The sequence below is a fragment of the Zonotrichia leucophrys genome, chromosome 1 (assembly GCF_028769735.1).
Source record: "Zonotrichia leucophrys gambelii isolate GWCS_2022_RI chromosome 1, RI_Zleu_2.0, whole genome shotgun sequence".
NCBI classification, from domain to species: domain Eukaryota; kingdom Metazoa; phylum Chordata; class Aves; order Passeriformes; family Passerellidae; genus Zonotrichia; species Zonotrichia leucophrys.
In genome coordinates this window covers 35,800,570-35,822,522 of record NC_088169.1, presented here as the reverse complement: position 1 = coordinate 35,822,522, position 21,953 = coordinate 35,800,570, and the positions used below count along the sequence as shown (strand labels likewise).

The 21,953-nt window shown below is 39.6% G+C and overlaps 1 protein-coding gene and 1 long non-coding RNA gene across 2 annotated transcripts; one reads left to right on the top strand and one right to left on the bottom strand.

The window, feature by feature from the left end:
* Positions 1–1,324: 1,324 nt before the first annotated feature.
* On the top strand, positions 1,325–18,604 carry LOC135447072 (arylsulfatase D-like). Its single transcript, XM_064711819.1, has 11 exons — positions 1,325–1,382; positions 4,389–4,455; positions 5,368–5,508; positions 6,250–6,371; positions 7,269–7,391; positions 8,241–8,664; positions 9,513–9,649; positions 11,231–11,365; positions 12,801–12,963; positions 13,771–13,892; positions 17,639–18,604. Exons 2-11 carry the CDS (start codon positions 4,406–4,408, stop codon positions 17,992–17,994), a joined length of 1,773 nt encoding a protein of 590 aa, XP_064567889.1. The 5' UTR covers positions 1,325–1,382; positions 4,389–4,405; the 3' UTR covers positions 17,995–18,604.
* LOC135447077 (uncharacterized) lies at positions 16,758–18,846 on the bottom strand. The gene is made up of 2 exons (XR_010440000.1): positions 18,706–18,846; positions 16,758–17,963 (listed from the first exon to the last, which is right to left on the bottom strand). It is a non-coding gene; the product is annotated as an uncharacterized LOC135447077 (long non-coding RNA).
* Between the last annotated feature and the right edge of the window lie 3,107 nt (positions 18,847–21,953).

Here is a 21,953-nt window from a genome sequence, read left to right as displayed (position 1 = left end):
TAAAAAGCCAGAAAGGAAACAGCAATGTAAAACACACAGTGGCTCAAAAAAAAAGTTTTTCCTGGCAGAGAATTTGTTGCCTGTTTACATCAGGGAGTTAACAGCAGCTTTCTGTGCTCAGGTGCAGTGAAAAATTGGTTAGCTGAAGGGAAGGAAATACTGCATGGCTCAAGTTGCAGAGATAAAAATCACCCCCCTTTCTCCTTTGGTGTTACTTATTTACTTTACTTTTTTTTTTTGTTAGAAAAAGTGTTTGTTTAACATTTAATTCTGTGGAATACAATAAGTAATCAGGGCTGGTAACTCTGTGTTAGATCTGTAACCTAGTGGTAAGAAACAGAAAGTGAGATTTTTGCTTCCAGATAGAGTTTTGCTGGTAGGGAAAAATGTGAAGGTGTGGGATATATATATATATGCTTTTTTTTTTTTTTGTGAGGGGGGGTGGAGGTGGCAGGGGCAGTGCAGTTTGTTTCAGTTTTCATTTTTAAGTCATGTCAGCAGCAGTATGGGCCCATCTTCAGTAGTGAACACATGGTGTGAAAGATGTAAATAGTCAAAGAAAAGTTTAGTCATAATTTGGATGAAAGCCAGTGAAAGTTAATACTTGTACTATTGGCAGTTTTTAAAGATCTGCCATTCCCAAAGCATGATGTAATTTTGAGAAATATTACTTTTTCAAGTCTGCACCAGAAGCATCACAAGCTGTTAAGCAGTCATACAAAATAAGTATTACAGTCAAATAGATGTGAATAACAGTAGCCCAATGTCACAACATAAAAATAACTGTGCATAGTCATAAGTGCAAGTAGGTAAAAAAATAAAAAACTGTCTCCGTCCCTGGTTATCCCTGCCAGTAGATTATATGAATCTGATAGTTTTAACTGCTTCATCTTTCCATCTCACCAATTCCTACTGATTTCTCTAGAACACAGTCTTAATTTTAGCAATTGCTGTATTCAAGAAGCACAGAGAACCAAAATGTCAGCAAATAAATAAGGCTACTCCAAGTAATTGCTCAAGACCTTCTGAATTGAAAAATGTATTACAGCAGAGCTAAGATCTGAAAGAAGGGGATGGATAGTAAACACTAGAAATAAACACATCTTCAGCACAGGTATGCCTACCTTTCTAGAAAATGTGATGAAAACAGAAAAAACAACATCCCAGAAGAAAAGGAGGACAAGCTAGTCCTTTTATCTCATCTGGAAGGCTGGAAAAGCTGTGTGGGAGAAACAAAGCCATTTTTAGTGTATTTTGTTACTATATCATCTCTTCTGAAGCACTGAAATAGAGCAGCGACAGACTTTATACAGAATTTCTCAGAATTAACCAGATAGGAAATGGAGAAGAGGCAGTAGCCATGCTGAGCTACTATTTGAACAGTAAGGACTTTGTACTTTGCCTGGAATTCATGAAAACCTGCATAGCTGTTCCCATCTGATGGCTGTTCCAGTTTACTGGCTGTTGCTGGCAGGGATCCCAGTGTGTCCATGCTGGAGAGAGGGGAAGGGAGAGCAGGAAGATCAGGAGCCAATTCCTGCCCACTTTCACCCCCACACCTTTTAGACAATCAGGACTGCTCAGCACATCCAGGAGCAAGAGGGATTTCGGAACAAGAATAACTCAGAAGAGGGTTTGTTTTCTACGTTGTTAAAAGGGGCTGGCCTTTTTTATTAGTCCTGATGATCATTTTATTGTGGCTTACTGGCTTACAGAGGGAATTGCTGTCTGATGTATTCTTGGATTTCTGTAAGAGATTGCTGATTTTTAGAGGCTGCTGTTAGGTTGGGTTTTCTCATTTAATAGCTAAGGAAACTGGACAAGCCCTAGGGTCCAGTAGTGGGTTCATCACAGAGAGAGTCAGAGAGAGTTCTGCTTTCAGAAGAAATCAAACCCTAAAAGAAATGTGAATATGCATATTTAAACTGTGGTGGTTTTTTAGTAAGCGTGGTCATTCTTGTAGTCCTTCAGTAAGAGAAGTGCTCCTAAAATGGCTTTGCAGTAAATCAGATGGTGCCGCATCCAATGGTACTTAGATCTTTATAATACCAGCAGTACTCAGTTCAAGTTTATGGTTTTTCTGAGGGACTCTTCATAAGTTTCTATCCAAACACTGATGTGCCTGCTGTGACCAGCTGGCTGTGATGCAAGAACCTCTGGGGAGAAAGTGGAAGACAGCAGAGCTGTTGTAAGATCTTGTTGTAAAGGAAAGCTGAACAACACCCTTAGTGAAGTCAAGGGGTTTCTTAGATGTTCAGATCTGTCTGGTTCTTTTTCTCCACTAAAAGGAGCTCACAGGGGCTGATCCTCAGCTACTTGGTGTAGACTGAAGATTTTCACTTTAATAGTTTTGGCTTAATCCTGTGCCACAAGCTCCTTAAATGTAATGCTGCCTAACAGTGTCTGGGAGGGCAGAGCTCTGCCTGTTGTTAGTGCACCATGAAGATATTGCCATTACAGGTGATGACCAGAGCCATCAGTCATCCTTTGCTGTCACAGATTAGTGGCTTCAGCACTTGCCTCATCCTTGCCCCAGCTCACTGGGGCCCCAGGGGAGCTGCATGCAGGCTGTGCCAGTGAAGCACAAAAAGATTTGAGATCCCAGCAGCAAGTCCTTTGCTTCATATTAGTACAGCCTGCCTTTTTGGATAGTGGGAGTCTGGAATCTGCATTCACAGTAAGGTCTTGCTTCCAACAGCCACTGCACTGAGTCAGAGAGGCTTTGCTGCCTTCCCATTAATCTCTGACCCATGCACTGGGCAGGGAGGATGAGCTTCCAGTCCTGCCTTGTGGGATCTTTCCAACAGCAAAGGGAAACATCAACACTGTAGAAAATGCCATAACTAACAATGATCAAGTTTGTTGGGTTTGTTGTTGCTTTGTTGTTGTTCTTGGGGGTTTTGTTGTTTGATTGAGGGGCTTATTTTTGTTTTGCTGGGGGATTTGTTTGTTTGGTGGTGGTGGGTCTTGGGGCCTTTTCAGGTTTGTTATTTCCCTTATTGTCTCAGCCAGAGCCAAACAAGATTCTAGATGTTGCTTGGAAAAACCATCAAGGGACCCCAAGTTCTGACTCTTTAGATACTGTTTTCCTGATCAGAATAACAATATCTGCAATTTTTTTTTTGTCATCTGGCTCATCCTCTGAAATGCATAAGGCAGGATTTGCTCTGCTCTGAGCAGTTTAGTATTCCTCAGACATTCCAGGCAAACTCTTTTGTATTAAAAAGCAGAAAAAAAGCTCTCAGAAAATGCTGTATTTTATTTTTGGAGGAAATAACCCAAGTCTTTCATTAGGCAAGATAGAACTTTTCAGTTCTCTGTGTTTAGAATTCACTCTGTGTTTACAAATATGTCTTGAGTTGTTATAGAAAGGAAATGTTCCTATTACTTTCAATCTGTTCCTTGGTACAGCCAACATCTTTGTTCTTGTGCTCTTTTGAAATAGCAAGAAGTGTGGAAAAGTAGGGATATTGCATGGATGGGATAGCTCCAATTCTTTTCTCTCTTCTCAGTGATGGAATGAATGGCATCTCTAATTTATCTCAGTGTGCTCCCCAAAGCTGAGCATGTGCCAGTCCCCACTGGAGCCAGTTTACCATGTACTTCTGCAGGACTGCTTGCACAATTCCAGTGCAACATTATCTGTAGGTCATTTAGGTCATTCACAAGGAAAAGAAGTATTTTCCCAAGCCATTCTTTTTCCAAAGTGACTTTTTTACAGCAAGCAGAGAAAATCACTTCCACTCATAAGATTTGCTTCACCAGATAAAAATAAATATTGAACAAACAAAAGATTTTTAGATTTTTAAAGTCCGGGGTGACTTCATAGAATTGGCAGGTAGAAAAACTGGCCTGTTAAATTTACATAAAGGTTTGGAGTCCTTTAAGGAAATAATGATAAAGGTATTTATGTTTCTAGTAACTTCTAATTTCTAGAAGTTTTTAGTAACAATTCAGATATAAACCCCTTCTTGAGTGTACTAGATCTAAACCAAAGACCAATACAGCCCATTTCCTAAGAATGACAGTGACAACATTAGTTTCCAGGATTGCTTTAATTTGACATATTTTTTGAAGTTCATTAGCTCACAGTAAAGGTTAGATTCGTTTTCTTAAAGTTGATCTGAGGTTAAGTAAAAAGTAAGATAATGGTTTTGCCTCATTTGTAAAATGATGAAAACATTCCTTTCAGTGAACACCAACAGTTCTGGGCATGTATTGAGTAATAGGCACCTCTAGCACTTTTTAAAAGCCATTAACATTTTGCCTTCTTTCCAAATTCTCACAAGTCCCCCTGGAGTTAGCAGCAGCTGTAAACAGACCAGACTTTGCATGCAAAATCACCAGAACTTCTGGCTTTGGATTTCTTTCTTTTCCTTTTCCATCAGAATTTATATGACTGACTATGTACCTGTTTCATAAAATGGAAAACAAAGTTTACTGGGAAAAACAAAGGTAAGAAAGATATTCACTGAGGCCCTTCCCTGTATTTTTGGTGTTGTGCTCAAGAAAATATAAGCAGATAATCTTACATTTTCCCTGCTACCACCACCCCAATAGCAGCTAATACAGGCTTGGCTCTATTGGTATTCCAAAGCCCATTAGCCTACTATTTATAAGACGTGGAGGTTTAGGAGTTTATAGTCTATGGTCCAGTACACTCACTATAATTGATCATACTGTAGTATCTGCTAATGAACTAATGTAGTATCTGCTGATGAACTGGCAGTCAGAAGATGTGTTCTGGCACATTTATTTTACCTCAGGTGAGGATCTGTAAGCTTCCAATGGCAAACACTTTGGAAACTAAAATGTGCAGAGATATTCCTATTAGGGTCTCCCAGGATGATAATCAAGTTAAAGCCTGTTTCTGCACCTTGATTTTGCAGGTGGCCTCATGGCTTAGGGAGCACTGTGCAGACACTGTGTGTAGCAGGGGATGCAGTAAATGCCACAATCAAGCCATTGCCATAATGACCAGTCCAATTACCTTTGTTCTCCTGTCCCAACTCATTCCAGGAGCCTTAACAGGAGAATCCTACAGCTCCATACAGGAGTGCCACCAGCCACTCATTCTGCTGGAAACATCTGCAGAGATCAGTGCAAATGTCAATAAAAAGAAGTCAGACACAAAATTTTTGTGTGAAATAATGATAGTAATAATAATAATAACCCCAGAAAATTATACTAATATTATAAAACTCAAGGACTTCTGTGCATATTCAGGAGCTCCATCTGCTGGCACTCTTTGATTGCTGTTTGCACCTATACTGAGTCCCCATAAAACTTTAAGAATAGTAGTTTAAAGTCTATTGTAAAACTTACAACTGCTTTTTTGTAATGTTACCTCTTTACTTTTGCTTTTAGGACATACTTAAACATTTGGCTAATTTTGTGCCTGTTTGCAAGAACCTGTGTATCAAATCCTTCAAAACCTAACTTTTTACTGATACTGGCTGATGACCTTGGTGTTGGAGATTTGGGTTGCTATGGCAATGATACAATAAGGTATGAAATAAATTCTCCCTTCCTGGTGAACTTTATTTAAAAAACCTACTGATGATACTTAGAATTAAAATTCATGATTAATTTATTCATTTATCTAGATACACTTCTTTTCAAACTATGTTCAAAATGCATGTTCTACAGTAATTCCTACTGGAGTCATAATTATAAAGGCATGCTTGAGAAACTGTCTGGGACTTAGAACTTTGCAAATGTGTCTGTGCACTGTACTTGTCAGGTATCAGTATAATACATAAATTCCCATAATTCCAGGGTTGAAATATGGAGGAATGAGATTAGAATTTATTATCAGTTAACAACTCTAGTAGACTTATTATGAAATGACACGTCAGTCTATGCAATATGTTTATCCCTAGTGCAGTTATCAACCTGTATATAGATTTATTGAGAGAATGATGTGTCCTTGTTCTGGCCTATTATTTTCTTGGATGTTGTGTTGTGAACAAACTCTTGTTCCCTCTGCTGGATGGGATTTTAGTGTGGGACATACCTGAGATACCTTGTTTCTCCTCTATATATATTTTTTTTAGTTATTAATAAAAGCACATATGCCCATGGAAGTCTCATTTCTAAGGAGTCAAGACATCTCAAAAAATATATATAAAACACAGAACCTTTCTAGCTGACGTTTTTGTAAATTTGATGGTGATATGCTCAACAAAATTAGGACGAGCAGCATGCCCTGAATTTCTGTTTAATAAAAAGATGGGACTTTCTCTTTAGGACCCCTAACATTGATGGCCTGGCAAAGGATGGAGTGAGACTCACTCAGCACATCGCTGCAGCAGCTGTCTGTACTCCCAGCAGAGCTGCTTTCCTGACTGGCAGATACCCCATCAGATCAGGTTGGGCCTCTCTCCAATGGTTTGCTGCAGTTAGTCTAGTCAGTGTTGATATTAAAAATCACCCTTAAATAAACCCCGTTAAAGAACCATTAATCTTGGGATTTGGAGTCTCAGTAAAATAGGCAAAAGTTAGAGATGACTAATGATTGATTTCTATGGGAAAATCCCCATAGAAAATACATTATGTGTGGCTAAATAACAATACAGAAATGGACAAAATTCCAAACACTGCATAGCACCCACAGGTAGAAAAAGAAAGAAGAAAATTGTGTGAATTTTTATGTTCAGTGGCACTAGGATTAAATGTAATATTTTTAATACCCTGGCAAACATTTTCCCAGGGAAATGTGTCAGGCTGTAGAACAGTTCTCAGCAATTTTGTCTTAAAACAGATTTACTTCAGCTATGTAAATTCATGACAGAAGAATTCAGCCACTACATACAGCAGTAATAATCAGTGTAGTTTCTGATGTGACTCTGACTCGCTGAAGGAGAAATGTAATTATGAACTGTACATTTCAGAAGTGTGTTCCCTTAATCCTGTAAGCCTTTTGTTCTGGAAAAAACTTATCTGCTTTTTGTTTTTGTTAACATCATATTTTGACAGAATTTTGATTGTAAGAAATTGCCTAATGTCCAGATGTAAGTGTCTTCCTGCTGTTTGTAGACACCCCAGCATAGCTGAGGTATCTGCATTGATCTAGCATGTGATGACATAGAACTTGGAAAAGTCATAATTTTGGAGGTCTAGCAAAATATCCTGGGGCATAGGAAATGGCTTAAAAAAAGGCACTAGGCTTAGGCAACTGAGTCTCATTCATTAGAAAGCACAGTCTCAGAAGACTGGAGACCTGAAGTCTGTCTTGCTTAATTCTAAAGGCCATTATTCCTCTCTAGGCATGGCATCCAGCACTGAGCGTCAGGTTCTCTTCTGGAACGGTGGTTCAGGGGGGCTCCCACCAAATGAAACCACTTTTGCCAGAATACTCCACCAGCAAGGTTATTCTACAGCACTTGTAGGTATGAAACAAAGTTGTTGCCTCTTCATATTTAGTTATTCTAATTAGGTTGCTACTGGACAGGAACAGTTAAATTGCCAGGAACAGTTAAACTCGATTTTCTTGTATGCATAACTTTTAACATCAGCAGGGTTTTTAGAACATTTCCACAAGTCCAATGTGAGTACAGCATATCTGGTAAATCTAAAATGAGGTGTATGTAATACATAAATACACACTGCAAATGGAAGTAAATTCAAAGGAAGGAATCTTGTTTGCCCAGTACAGATTGCTTTAGGATGAACCAGCAGAGATATTTACTGATGCATTAGAGCACAAAAATGTCATCTGCCAGTTGGCAACAAGACACCACAGTGATCTTAATTTTATCAATTTCAGCACAGTGGTCTTAATGATACTGCTGTCTTCAGCAAGGTTTTTAAAACTGTCTCTCACAACATCCTCATGGGCAAGCTCTGGAAGTCTGGGCTGGATGAGTGGACAGGGAAGTGGGTTGAGAGCTGGCTGAACAGCTGATCCCAGAGTGTTGTAATCAGTGGCACAGGGAAAAGTTGTCACCAGTGGTGTCCCTAAGCACTGAGCCCAGTATTGTTTAACTTGTTCATCAATAATGAAGATAATTAGGGGACTGGAGTATCTCTCTTATGAGGAAAGGCTGAGGGATCTGGGCCTGTTCAGCCTTGAGAAGAGAGGGGACCTCATCAATGTGTGTCACTGCACTACTGCTGCACTACTGCTCCCGGAGTCTGTCCCCATTCCACACCAGCTCCTCCTTGGCTGCACCTTAACAGAGAAATACAGGCAGACACACCCTAATATTGGATTTAAGATCTTTGCTTTTTATTTCCAGGGAAGTGGCATATGGGTGTGAACTGCAAAACCCGCCATGATCACTGCCACCATCCTTTAAATCATGGTTTTGATTATTTTTATGGCATGCCCTTTACCCTTCTCAATGAGTGTCAAGGCTCAGATGACCCTGAATTGGCCAAGTCTTTGCAAGATACATATTGGTTTTACACTCAGATGATCATCCTTGCAGTATTTACTCTTGTGGTTGGAAAACTCGCCAATTTATTCCCAGTTAAATGGAAAATAATCATCTGTTTGGCCATCTGTGGTCTCCTTCATTTCATCTCCTGGTTCTCCAGCTATGGTTTCACCAAGTACTGGAACTGCATCCTGATGAGAAACCATGATATCACTGAACAACCAATGAACCTACAAAAAACTACTTCTAATATTCTGAAGGAGGCAATTGCATTCATTGAAAGGTAATCAGCAGAGGTGAGGAGCAGACATGGGGGGAACAAGCAATACATAGGGGTCCTGGCCAAATACTCTTCCTTCTGCCAGGAGGAACAGAAAAATTATCCTAGGGTGATGAATGGACTGTCATACAAAGTGTCATGAAGTTAATGTTTTACAAACAGGAGAGTGATAGTGAATTTTGTGGTTTCGGTTGGGTTTTTTTTTTTTCCCAAAAGTGGCCTTCATTTATTATCAGTAACCTCAACTGGAATTGAAAAAAAATGCTAAGTCTTTAAAAGTATTTGTGCGTTAAACCTGAGCATATCCATATTTCTGTCAGGATTTAGGGGTTGTTTTTTAAAGGAAATATGAGATAATATAAATTCCTTCTCTAAAACTTTGAGCAAATCTCAGGTTCTTAGGATATCCTACCTGGCTTGATGTTGAAGCAATACAGTTTCACTGTGGGTGATATCTGCCTCTTCCATGAGGGCACCTCAGGTGCTTATGATGCTCATCCATGCTTAGGTTTAGGCAAGTGAGTCCTGTTCTTGCTTCTAGGAATGTGTTAGTCTTTTGGCTATGACCTCTTCTAGCTTTTTATTTAATGTTTTGCCTGTCTAATTTGGAACTGGAAAAAAGAAATGACCCATTACTGTTTTGGTCTTAACATAGAAAAAAACATCTTTGAGGAGTATGTTTTAATCCCCTCTGCTTCTCAAAACCTCAAAGTGAAAAAGATGTCAAAATAAAAATTGTTTAGATTTCAAAAATATAAATATAAATTGAGAGAGTAACTGCAATACCACTGTTATATTTTGGGTTGAGTGACAATTTGAGGAGAAATGACTGTTGTTTTCTTTTATTTCAGAAACAAGCTTAGACCGTTTCTTCTCTTTGTTTCCCTTTTACATGTTCACACCCCTCTCATTACCACAGAGAAGTTTCAGGGAAGAAGCAGGCATGGCCTGTATGGAGATAATGTAGAGGAGATGGACTGGATGGTGGGTAAGTGCTGGCCTTGAAGAAAATTCCTTATTCATTTGGATGTGGAAAAGGCATTAAAGGGGTGATCACCAAACTCCCTTTTGGCATATGTAAAAATCAGTGAACTCACCTTGGTTACTTAGTTGATTTCAGAGATTGCCATACCACAACCATACAATACATCTTTCTTATTTTATTAAGATGAAAGCCTAAACTTTTATTGTAAGGATTTCTTCATTATCTTTTTTTTAATGACATTCTTCTACATTGAAGCGTTAAATGCAGTCAAATAACCCAACGTGTCTCTGATCATGTTGTTAATCAAAATGTATGAACCCTCTCCTAGCCAAAAGTTTGAAAGATATGGAGTTTCATTTAATAAATTGTATTAACTCAGCTAATAATCTGGGCTCTTGAGTACCAAGCAGGTTAAATTTCTATTTGGGTAATTTGGTTTAAAAACCTAACCTTTAGTTAGTTTTTTTTTCTTTCCAATGAGAGAGAGAGAGAGAGAGAGATAGCTGCTATTTCTGTTTTGTCAAAAATGAAGGCTCTATTAGCAAAGTAATTGCCTCCTGTCAAGGCCACAATTCAATCCCTGAACCTTTTTTCCCCCAAAACCATGTCTACAAAATCGTAATTTGAGAGGAACCTGATTGCTTTCAATGGACAGGCTGAAAACTCCTACAAGATCCAGTTGAACCAGAGGACTCAGCCATGCTTCTCTTTCCTCTTTTGGCACCAGCCACCTTCAAACATAGGGTCTGTAAGCAAAGATGGATAGCAGAACTCAAGATATAAATGACATATAATTGAAACAGGACAGCAGCTAATGAGGACAAAACTTTCCAGAGTTGGATAGCTCTTGATTTGGAGTCTAATTCAGAACCAATACGCCTAGAGGCAATCTAAAGATTTTTTTTTGTGTTTGGTAAGGTCAATAACTAGTTTCACCAAGAACAGACGGAAAGGAAAGGAAATTGAGCAACAGTGGTGATTACTAGTTTGTGCTTTTTTCTTGTGCAGTTCAGCTTTTGCTGCTGCTTCTGTAGGTATGGAAGCTGTTCTTGCCGAGTATCTTTGATGTAGAAGATGATGACAATGGAAGATAAGATAAATCAGATTCTATATAAACATGTGATGGGATCGGTACAGAAAACATTCCTTATGAAGTCAGGTTTGAATTACAGTCTATGAAGTTTTTATTGCTTACATCAGGAAATTATTTTGGTTGACAGTATGCAGCCTGGTCTCAGAGTCCTTGTTCAGTTCCTGGTGAGACACAGCAGTTTTCTATGGTTAGTAATCAGAGCAGCACTATTATTTAAGCTTTTCAAGATGTTTGAGACTACATAGTGAAGACAATTCTTGATGCAGAATCTACAGAACAAAGCTGACAGAGTATTTTGAGTAGCTTGAATAAAAGTATCACTGATTTATTTTCCAATTTTTTATTTTTCAATTTTTATAGACACCAGACACAAATGTTATAAACATTCATCAGCTTTGTCTTGGCAAATGGAAAGATGCAGTCTTCACTGAATGTAGAGTCAGGACCTAAAATATCTGACTGCATCTGCTGATGTTTTGCTTTGTTTATAGGCAGGCTTCTGGATGTTATTGACAAAGAAAACTTGAAGAATACCACCTTCATTTATTTTGCATCTGATCATGGAGGATTCTTAGAGGCTCACAGAGGAAATTCTCAGCTGGGTGGATGGAATGGGATATATAAAGGTAAAATTGTAGTAGTTTGTAAATGCATAAGACTTCCTCTTAAAAAAATAGAGTGATAGAAAAAATATATTCAAAAATATTACATTTAATAAACTATACAATTGGATTATAATCTTGGATTGTGGGGCTGAAAAAAAGAATAACATCTGCTATTCATAGGGCTGGGGCTGAGTAGAGGGGCAGGACCACCTCCCTCAATCTGCTGGCAATGCTCTTCCTAGTGCACACCAGGACACCCTTTGCTCTTTTTGGCCCCAAGGGCCAAACACTGCTGGCTCAGGGAGCACTTGCTCTTCACCAGGACACTCAGATCCTTCTCTGCAGAGCTGCTTTCCAGCAGGTCAGCCCCAGCCTGTAATGGGGCATGGGGTTGTCCTTCCCAAGATGCAGGTCCCTGCATTTACATGTGTTGAATTTCAGAAGGTTCCTCTCTACTGATTATCTGTGTCAACACTGGCAGATATCATGATGCCTATTTTTCTTACTGTAGTTCTCCAGTTTCCCACCCATCCTATATAAGTTTCTTCTAGACTGTCTATGACTGGCTTGCCAACACAGTGACAAAAGCTCTCTGGAATCTCTTGTATGTGCTTCCTCCAGATTTACTAAACCTTGAAAAGCCACTGTGACATATTGGGCAGCTTGGCACTTCCTGTATAATGAAGACTGAGAGCTGCATCCATCACAAGTTTCCCTACAGAAGAAGGGTCATATGCATATGCATGTTGACCTTGCTCAGCATCACAATGAACATTGTCTAGTACTAAGTTACTTGATGAGCCACACAAGCAATATTTGATACAGCTGGGATCCTCCCACACACAGTCCTAAATGAAAAATTAACCTTCAGTTCTTGATTTGAAGATTCCATGCCAATATCAGATGCAAAAGAGACTCATTTGAATAGCTTACAAACTAATCTAAGGAATTCACTTTCCCTAGCTGAACATAAGTGTATTAGTAACAAGAGAGTCCAGAGGGAAAGAGAAATGTGATTGGGGAGTTCAGGATGAGAGGACAATGCTGAAATCATGCCTGGTTAGAGAGAAGGTGAGAGGGAATACAATATCAATTTAGATATCAACAATAGAAAGATATTACTATTTATGTCCACATACAGCAGAACAGGGGATATCCCAGTGAGACAAACTGACAAAATTGAAAAATACAGTTTAACTAATAAATATCTGTAAAACTCACTCTTGCTATTGGTAACTGCATATTAAAAACAAGTAGATAAATAAGACACACGTACAAATAATGAGAAGAGCCACTGCTGAATGACAGCCTACTGTTTTCCAGGATTTAGTGTGTTTTCATTAAAGGTGCATGAAATACCCTAAAAGTGTTAAAACATTTTTCTATACATGCACAATAAACATCTGTTATCTTCTATTCTTTTATCTTTTTGATACCTCTCCCCCTTCTATAACAGGTGGAAAAGGAATGGGAGGCTGGGAAGGAGGAATCCGTGTTCCAGGCATAGTTAGGTGGCCAGGAGTGTTGCCTGCGGGGACAGTCATCGATGAACCCACGAGCCTTATGGACATTTATCCTACAGTAGTTCAACTGGCTGGAGGGACAGTGCCTCAGGACAGGTACAGAGGTGGCTTCATAAATCATATTGCTTCTCTTCCTTTATTCAGACAGAAGCTGACTGTATCATGCATGCTAACAGCCACACCTTAAATTCTCTTTGTTTCTAAACCAGGCAATTCTCTAGGTTTTTTTTTTTCTGTGCAGCTTTCCCCATCTTGTCTGCTTATGTGAAAAAGGCAAGGAAAAAAACCCATATGTTTTATCAAGGGTCATTTAGATAACTCAGTTCTCCTATCACTGAAAAGCAACTTGGTTGGTCTGGGACACGAGGATGACTGAAAAAAACCAGGCTTCTCTAAAGGACACGTGAAAACATGGGTGGCTAAGCCATTTCAGCAAAAAGCATAGAAGTACTGGTAGACTGCAACTAAACCCAGTGACAACCCAGATTGTAATTGAATTGCTAGGTAGTTCAGTAAGTGGCTTCTTTTTTTAAAATTATTTTTACAAAGCCTGGATCTCACAGGGCTGTCAGCGCTTTCTATTTCAGGTGGCAAAATTAAAACCTGTGAACCATGCCTTCACTATTGTTATCACTTCCAGGAAAATTACAGTAATGGTGTCTGATCTCCCCAGGCAGGATATGTGAACCAGCTGTAAATGCAAAAACTTCTAGTAGCTGCTAATTACTGGGCTCCACACATTCATCCAATTAAAAATCTCAGGGCTCATTAGCTGAACAGCACCTTGGTTTACTGATGACACTTGAAATCCTAATGCTGCACACAGAGAGGGAGTACAGCTCATGCTTCAGCTGCAGAGTTAAAATTCTAAAGCTGTCTGGTGACTCTGGTGCTCTCCATCAGGGCCATGGATGGGCACACCTTGCTGCCCCTGCTGCAGGGGACAGAGCAGCACTCCAGGCACGAGTTCCTGTTCCACTACTGCGGGGTGTTCCTGCACGCAGTGCGCTGGCACCAGAAGCACAGTGAGTACAAACATCTCGTGGTGGGGTTCACAGGGGGCCCAGCACCAGGGAAGAGATGAAAATCTTGACTCCATGTCTCAGATGGCTGATTTATTATTTTATTATATATATTATATTAAAAGAAAATTATATACTAAAAATACACTAAAGAATAGAAGAAAATATTTCAGAAGGCTAGCAAGGAAAGGAATGAATAATAAAATCTTGAGACTGACCAGAGAGTCTGAGAGTGCTGGACTGTGATTGGCCATTAATTAAAAACAATCACATGAGACCAGTCACAGATGTGCACCTGTTGCATTCCACAGCAGCAGATAATCATTGTTTACATTTTGTTCCTGAGGCCTCTCAGCTTTTCAGGAGAAAAATCCTGTCAAAAGGATTTTTCATTAAATATGTCCATGACAACATCCCCCTCCTGCAGGCCAGAAATGATGTAACATCCTCTAGCTTCCCAAAGAATATAATGTAAAAATGTACATACACACATATATATGTATAGAATTCATTAATTGTCTCAAACTCTCAGTTCTTCTGCAAGGCCTCATTGATTCTTATCTTGCCTCACCTGACATGAAGGGATTTGCTTCCTAAGTAGAGCCTCAAGAATCTCTTATTACTCTTAGAGACCTCTCTTATTTCTCTGCATTGCACACCATTTTTTGAGAACACAGAATGTTTCTCAGCAGAGAAATCTGTCTGACTGCCCTAATTCCTGGATAATATTCCTGCTGGAAGAGTCATGCCACACTTCGTAGGGAGAGGCTAAATTCATACTCCAATCAGATGGGGCGTTTGAAGAATTGCTTTTCAGGTTCTCCTGATGTTTTCCTTGCCTAAATTACATTTCTTGTTCTTCTAAACTATATAAGTTCTACTTAAGTAGCTATGCATACAACATGCAGATGCAAGGTGAATTTTGTGGCATTTCATGTTCCAATGAAGCCATGTGCACATTTAGATTTCTTATGCATGCCTTTCTACATTTTTTCTCATTGAACAGTTTATGGCAAGGTGCCTAAAAACAGTACCATGTTCTGCATTTAAAACACCAGCTAATCAAATATGTAGCTCAGCTTTCAGCCAGGCCAAAAATTTTGATTTTTTGCTGCAACTGCAGTTTCTTCTGATTGGGCTGACAGACCAGGTTGTTTTAGGTCATTTTACAAGTATGTCACACTCACGTTACTTATTTATTATCATCACTTATTTATTAACATCTGTCTCTTGAGCAGCCTAGATAACTAGATATCAAGCCATTGTGTCTTGATGTCACCCAGGCAGGACCCACCATTTAAGGCCTTCCCTGAAGCCAGAAGAATCCTTTGTTTCTATGTTAAAGAGTCCTTTCTTTTACTTCTGCACCATAAGTCTTATTAGTGACAGTCCATTTCTTTCTGCCCATTAAACTGATTGATTGTTACGAGATGGGTTTGAGACACGTTTGGATTGAAGCAGCAGGTTTCCTTTCCCTTGGATATATTAACACACTGCCCTAACATGCACATGCACCCTTCAGATTCTGTCAGTGGAAAATTGTATATCCCTCTTTGCCTCTTGGAGATGTGTGAAACCCCCACTGCTTTTATCAGCACTGATTTCTACTATCTTTTTTCTTTTCTTTTATCCTTTGGTAACCCAGCTGTCTCCTCAGCTCACAAAACAGGTTAATTAGAATCAGCCTCTCTCTATCCTTCTAAGTGAACTAACAAGGACTTGTCTGTCTCCCACTCTGCAACTCCAGTAATTTGCAGCTGTGAAAACTGAATTTTAAAATTTAGCAGAATCAGAACAGTTCTCTCCAGACACTACACTCACTACTCCAAATTGCCACACAGTGTATAAAGAATTCAGCTTAATTATTTATGGAAAAGAATGAATACTTAGTTCAGTTTTTCTGAGCACTGATCACTAATTCTATGTACATCTAGGGAAGTCCATGTGTCCATCTCATGTAATAAAGGGTTATTTTAGTAATATCATAACAGCATTCTAACTAGAGCTAGATACTCAGAAAAAATGCATGTCCCAGGAAGTGCTTGTCTAACTCCTTGTAAGAAATATCTATGCTCCCTGACCAACAGACAGAAGCAGCAAATCCCACGTCCTGGGCACCTTGATATCACAGAGGATGCTTGCACTTCTGTCACAAAACAAACATTATTTTGGTAACAAGACAGGGATACGCTTGAGGATGCAGCGGACATCCAGCCAGCAACAAAGCAAATACTCAAACAGACATAAGGGGTATCTGTCTGCCCTCATAAGCTGTCAGAAAGTTGAAAGACTTCATCCTTATTTCCAGATCTATGATAGTCTGAGCTGGAAAGGGCCCATAAGGATCATCAAGTCCAACCCTTAAGGAAATGACCCATCTGGGGACTGAACCCACAACCTTAGCAATATCACCACCACATTCTAACCCTTTTTCTTTCAGAAAACTTTTTTTTTTTTTCCTTTCACAATTTCAGAAATGGGGATACCTAAAATTTATTTTCATTTTCTTACAAGTAAACATTTCAGAACCATTGAGACAGCATCCCTCCATAATGCAGAAGCAGGATGTGGAAACTGTGTGGTGAATATAAAGAAATACAATACCTGCTAGCTAGCCAGCAACTGGATATTTTAATCTAAGATATTACCTAAACCTTAATATGTCTTATTTGTTCCCTTTCACTTTTTAAGAAGCTTTAAAATTCTATTTATTCACAAGATAATTGTTCTAGGGTAGTGACAAGGGAGAGACTGAAGAATAAAACTGCAGGCTCCAGAGATAAAGAACAGCTCTGGACACAAGAGAGAAAAGGAAGAAAAGTTCAGTTGAGTCCATTGAACCAAAAAGAAAATTCCATGTAGGGACAATGCAGTTGTCAGCTCTTTAATGCTTTGAGCACAGAAGTGACTCCAACTGGTGAATGTCCCCTTTCTTCTTGTCTCCTTTTTCAGACATAGTGTCTAATTTCTGTCTTCTTGCTGGGTACATCCTTGCCTCTGAGTTCAGTGTAGTGCTTTCTAAATGTGAGGTAAGGAATAGGAGAAAAAGGAGAAGGGAAGGAGAAATAAAATATCCTGATGTAATGTAATGTAAGTCCTAGTAATGCACTAGGACCACGTTCAGCTGTAGTCCTAGTAATTTACCACTTTTTCACCACAAGTTACAAACCTGTGCTTATCCCAGGGTCAGTAGAAGAGCTTGATGAAGTACAAGCTCTGAAGCTGCGAGCTATTTGCCTTCTTCATGTTAATTTAAAAACTAGACTTCAGAATTTAGAGGCCTGCACTTACCACCCTTTTTGGAAGTGTGCTGGAACATGAGCAGAGAAATAAGCTTCAGTTTCTGCCTAAATGTACTTCTTCCCTCAGATGTACAGAGCCAGAAGAACAACCTATCAATAGATACACCCAGAAACTGGGGACTACAGTCTCCATTTTCCCACCTCCAAAAGGCATGAAAAGTTTTAAAGGGGAACAAGAAAGTGGCAGACTCCATCTGTACTGAAGCTGTTGGGCTAACCATCCATATGCTGCACACAGTACCCAAGCCAAGGTGTACCTGTGAACCACAAAAACCACTTGAATCCCTGCCAGCTTCCACAACACCTTTTCCCTGTATGCAATAACCATGCCATAAGCCTCCTCTTGGAACAACAAATCAGATCATTTAAACATGAACCAGCCTTTCAGGGACCACCCCCCAGCTCCTAATGACATTAAGCTGCTCAAATGTGCTTCTCCTGTGACAGGTGGCACTGTATGGAAAGCTCATTATGCCACTCCAGTATTTCAGCCAGAAGCCTCTGGGGCCTGTTTCAGAAGAGGAATTTGTCCATGTTTCGGGGATGGGGTAATCCATCATGACCCTCCACTGCTGTTCAATCTCTCACAAGATCCGTCTGAGGCAAATCCTCTTTCAGCTGACACTGAGCCCTTGTTTGACACTGTGGTGAGGAGAATGAGAGGAGCTGTGGAAGAGCATCGCAAGACTCTGACTCCAGTCCCACAACAGCTCTCTCCTTACAATAATATGTGGAAGCCGTGGCTGCAGCCATGCTGTGGCACATTCCCATTCTGTTGGTGTAATGAAAATAACAAAACATAGTCTAATACCAAAGTCAAAGTACAGCTAGCTTTAAGGAAGTTGGTAATTTTTCACATTCACATTACTACAGTCATAAAGAGAGTAAAGATTAAATTATACTGGCATAACTAAAAGGGACATTAGTAATCACTAATGGTTTTTTTCAACCTTTTCTCTTATCCATGGAAATTAGGTAAGGCTGTGGTTTAAAAAAATTAGGGGTCATCTGTATAATCTGTCAAGTGAATAATTCAGGATTAAATACCAAATAAATGAATCAAAATTTATTTTCTTACTGACTTACAACTCAAGCAAATGATGACAGATAGAAAAGCAAATTTTCAATAGCAATTGTCTGTATAGGAAATATGCTTGTTGAGAGAACAGGACTGAGCCCAAGAGGGTATCCCTGTTAGGCCTTATGTTTTTAATGAAAAATTAACCTTTTGCACAAAAATGAAAGGATTATGACAATGAAAAAAGTAATAAAAATAAAATTGCACATTTAATTTGGAAATATACCAAAATGTATTGGCCTCTCAAAAATAAGCACCTATTAAATTACAGCATTTTTTTTTGCCTCATTATCTGTGCATTTATTTGTCTGTCATGCAAGATTTCCTAGGGAAAACTCAACTGACAAGGATGTTTTAAAAATTAGATAGCTAAAGTTAGCATCTCAGGAGCAGTAGCAAAATACCTTGTTGTCATCTTATTACACAGCTCCCATACCTTCTCGGTGATTTCTCACGTGCAGCTTCTCACAGCACCAACTCCTTCTCCTTCACAGCAAAACAAACAAACTCCAACTATCCTCAACCACATAACCCACTGTTTTGTAGCATTTGTCTTCTTATTGGACACAGCTGTGGCCTGTTAAGGGCAGGCCTGTTCCTAATCTTTGGTGATTGGCACAGCTGCAACTCCTCAGGGGTGAGATCACTTCTGCACTATCTTTATTTTCTTACATACTATCCCCTCACAGTACCTAGCTACTCTGAAATGTTAAACCACAGCAATTCTTACTGATATGTGTTTTCCATGTAGTCAGGTCATCTCACTTGTGAGAGCATTGAAAATCATCACCCTGCTGCCTTGAGAAGATTGCAAAATTTGCAACCTATCTGTGAGACCACTTCATAAGCCTGCATGTCCTACTTGAGTAGGAATTTCATTCCTGATTTCATAGGAATGCCATTATACCTCCGAAAAATATTCTTTGTTTAGTGAAATAACACTATGTTTTCAGTAGAAGGTGTTGAAAAAAAATTCACCTCACAGTCTCATCACTTCTGTATACAGGTCATCTTCCCCAAGCCAAAGAAGTGTCAGCACTCTGTACAGTCATTAGGGGAAAGGAGGGTATTAAAATACCTAATCCTCTCTTGCTGCCCTTAGGTTAAATAAATTCATCTCTCAAGATATAATCCTAACCATGCTCTTGCAGGGATTTTGTGTCAAATCAGATTTTCAAATGGAGGTTCCGGTATTTTTTCCTCCCCCAAAAAGGTAGATTGTGGGTAAGAGACTCAGATTCAAACTTCAAAGTCTTCCTGAACACTCTATATTCAGCTCCTGCTTTAAATAGTATCAAGGGATGGTAAGAGCTGCAGAGCAGGTACTGCAGGTGACATGTTTCCTTAAAGCTTGCTGTCTCAAGGCACCACACCTGTGCAGCTCTATTAAGGACCAAGGTTGCCTGTGTGTAAATTTCTGTCTTTTAGAAACAAAAGAGACAAGAAGGCCCATAGCAAGTCTCTCTCTCAGCTCCTGAGCTGCCCCATCAGATCCCTTTCACCAGCTTTGGGACAAAAGAGGATGCATGTCTGGATTGTGCACCCTGTGCAGTGTTTCAGGGAACCTCCTGACTGACACCTTAGTGTGCTGGTTTGTGGTGGGGTGAGTCACTGCTGTTTAAACAGCATAGGTTGTGACCATGATGCAACACCAAATGCAAGTCTCTAAATAGCTGACCAGGCAGTTCTCCAGGTTATTTGCCATTTCACCTTTTCTCTAAAAGGTCAAGAAGAAAGTTACATGGAAAACATTTCACAGAAATCATAGAGCATGCATGAAAATAAACTGATTGGATGCCTCAATGTCACACTTAATAGAAGCATCCAAAAATATGTTTGTTCTCACTTCCTGATAGTGTTTAAATTTGCACCAGCATTGCTACACACTTGTCAGATTTGACACTTCTCTGTGGCTGACAGGGACAGAAACCAGAGCAGCTGCATTTCACTGGATTCATGCAGGGAGAAAAGAGCATAAAATATCACATGTTTTAAAGCCAGTCTGGCTGATTCAGAGATGGAGGACAAATCCTACCACTCAGTGGGGAACAAAGCCAAAAGCTCTCAAGCCAGCCAGCTCAGTAGCATCTACATTATCAGTTAAACACAAGGATAAGTTTTTTCTCAGTTTGCTTCACTGACTTCCCCACTCACTCACTCCAATCATTAGGTTAAATATCAGGAAAAAGTTTTTCACACAGAAGTTGGTTGAGCACTGGAACAGGTTCCCCACGCAAGTGGTCACAGCACAAAGCCTGTGAGTTCAAACAGCATTGGAACAATGCTCTCGGGCCCATGGTGTGACTCTTGGGATGTCCTGCACAGGGCCAGGAGGTGGCCCCAGTGATCATGCTGGGTCCTTTCCAATTCAGCATGTTGTATGACTTACACACAAGAACATGCCAGTCCCACACTAGGCCGTGATGAGAGCACTTACCAGGAGGTGGGATGGTGATCATGCACCCACTCAGCATGCAAGCATAGACCCAAACTTCAAGAAGCCAGACTAGGCAGGCCAGTACATCAGCAAGACCCAGAACTCAACCTCTAAACACATTGTGAAAAAAATCACCCTGTATATAAATTTAAACATTAAACATTGGTCTAACTCCTCATTCCTCTGCAAATTAAATTTGCTGAACTGCTGTATAGAGTCAGATGCTAAGTAGTCACGTAGATACCCATGTTGCCTTTCTGACATCCAAACAGATAATTTTATCTCGGCTGGCATCTGTGGAAAACCAAAGGCATTTTCAGGCAGGAGGAGGAGAAATTAGGGCTGGCAGCATAGAGAACCTGCTTTTGTCAACTGTTAGGAGACCTCAGCCAGGCACAAGGAAAAGTGCTTTTCCCACACAGAGAGGGAGAGGGCAGACAATACACACAGAGGATCTGCAGGCAAGAAGGAGAGCAAAGCATCAGGAAATTCCTGAATTGGAAGCATGTCACTTCAAAAAACAGAGGACAGGAGAGAAAACTATTTTCACCCCTAAGTTCCTTTCACTATCTAAAGCTAAATGTATCTTAAAATGTACAAATTTTGAGGGGACAGTGGTAAGCAGGAAAAGGAAGTTAATTATTTAACGTGTTTCAAGCAGATCCTAGCCATGAATTGGTTGCAAATCTTTCTGTCTGTATCCACTTTAACAAGGACATGTAAGCTCTGCAGAAGCTGTTCTTCTGATCTTTTGGCAAATGTATATTCCCCATAAAGCAGATGAACACAACATCACACTCAATGTGTCCTCATGAGCCCTTTCACATAAAATGCACTTACAGGCACAAACTCTGTCACAAAACCTTGAATAAAACTGGAAGGAAGGAAGGAATTCTCAATTCAGTTTCCTTGAAAAATCATCTATAATGATATTTTTCAAAATATATTAATATAAGAATAAAATCTAAATTGTAAGTTTTCTCCCTTTGTAGCAAGGCACAAGGACTACATAAAATGGCCTGTTAGGAAAACCTGAGACCACTGGCCAAACTCCAAGCCATACAAGAATGTGCCTACACATGGTTTAATATAGACACCATAGAGAGGGAAGTATTACTCTGTAACAAATGAAGTTTGTTTTACTGAAAGAGCTGTGGCTGTACTGTGTAAATGTTTGACATTCATGTTGGATGAAGCCAACTTCCACTTTACTCCTTTGATCATTATTAAATGACATTTGGAATTGT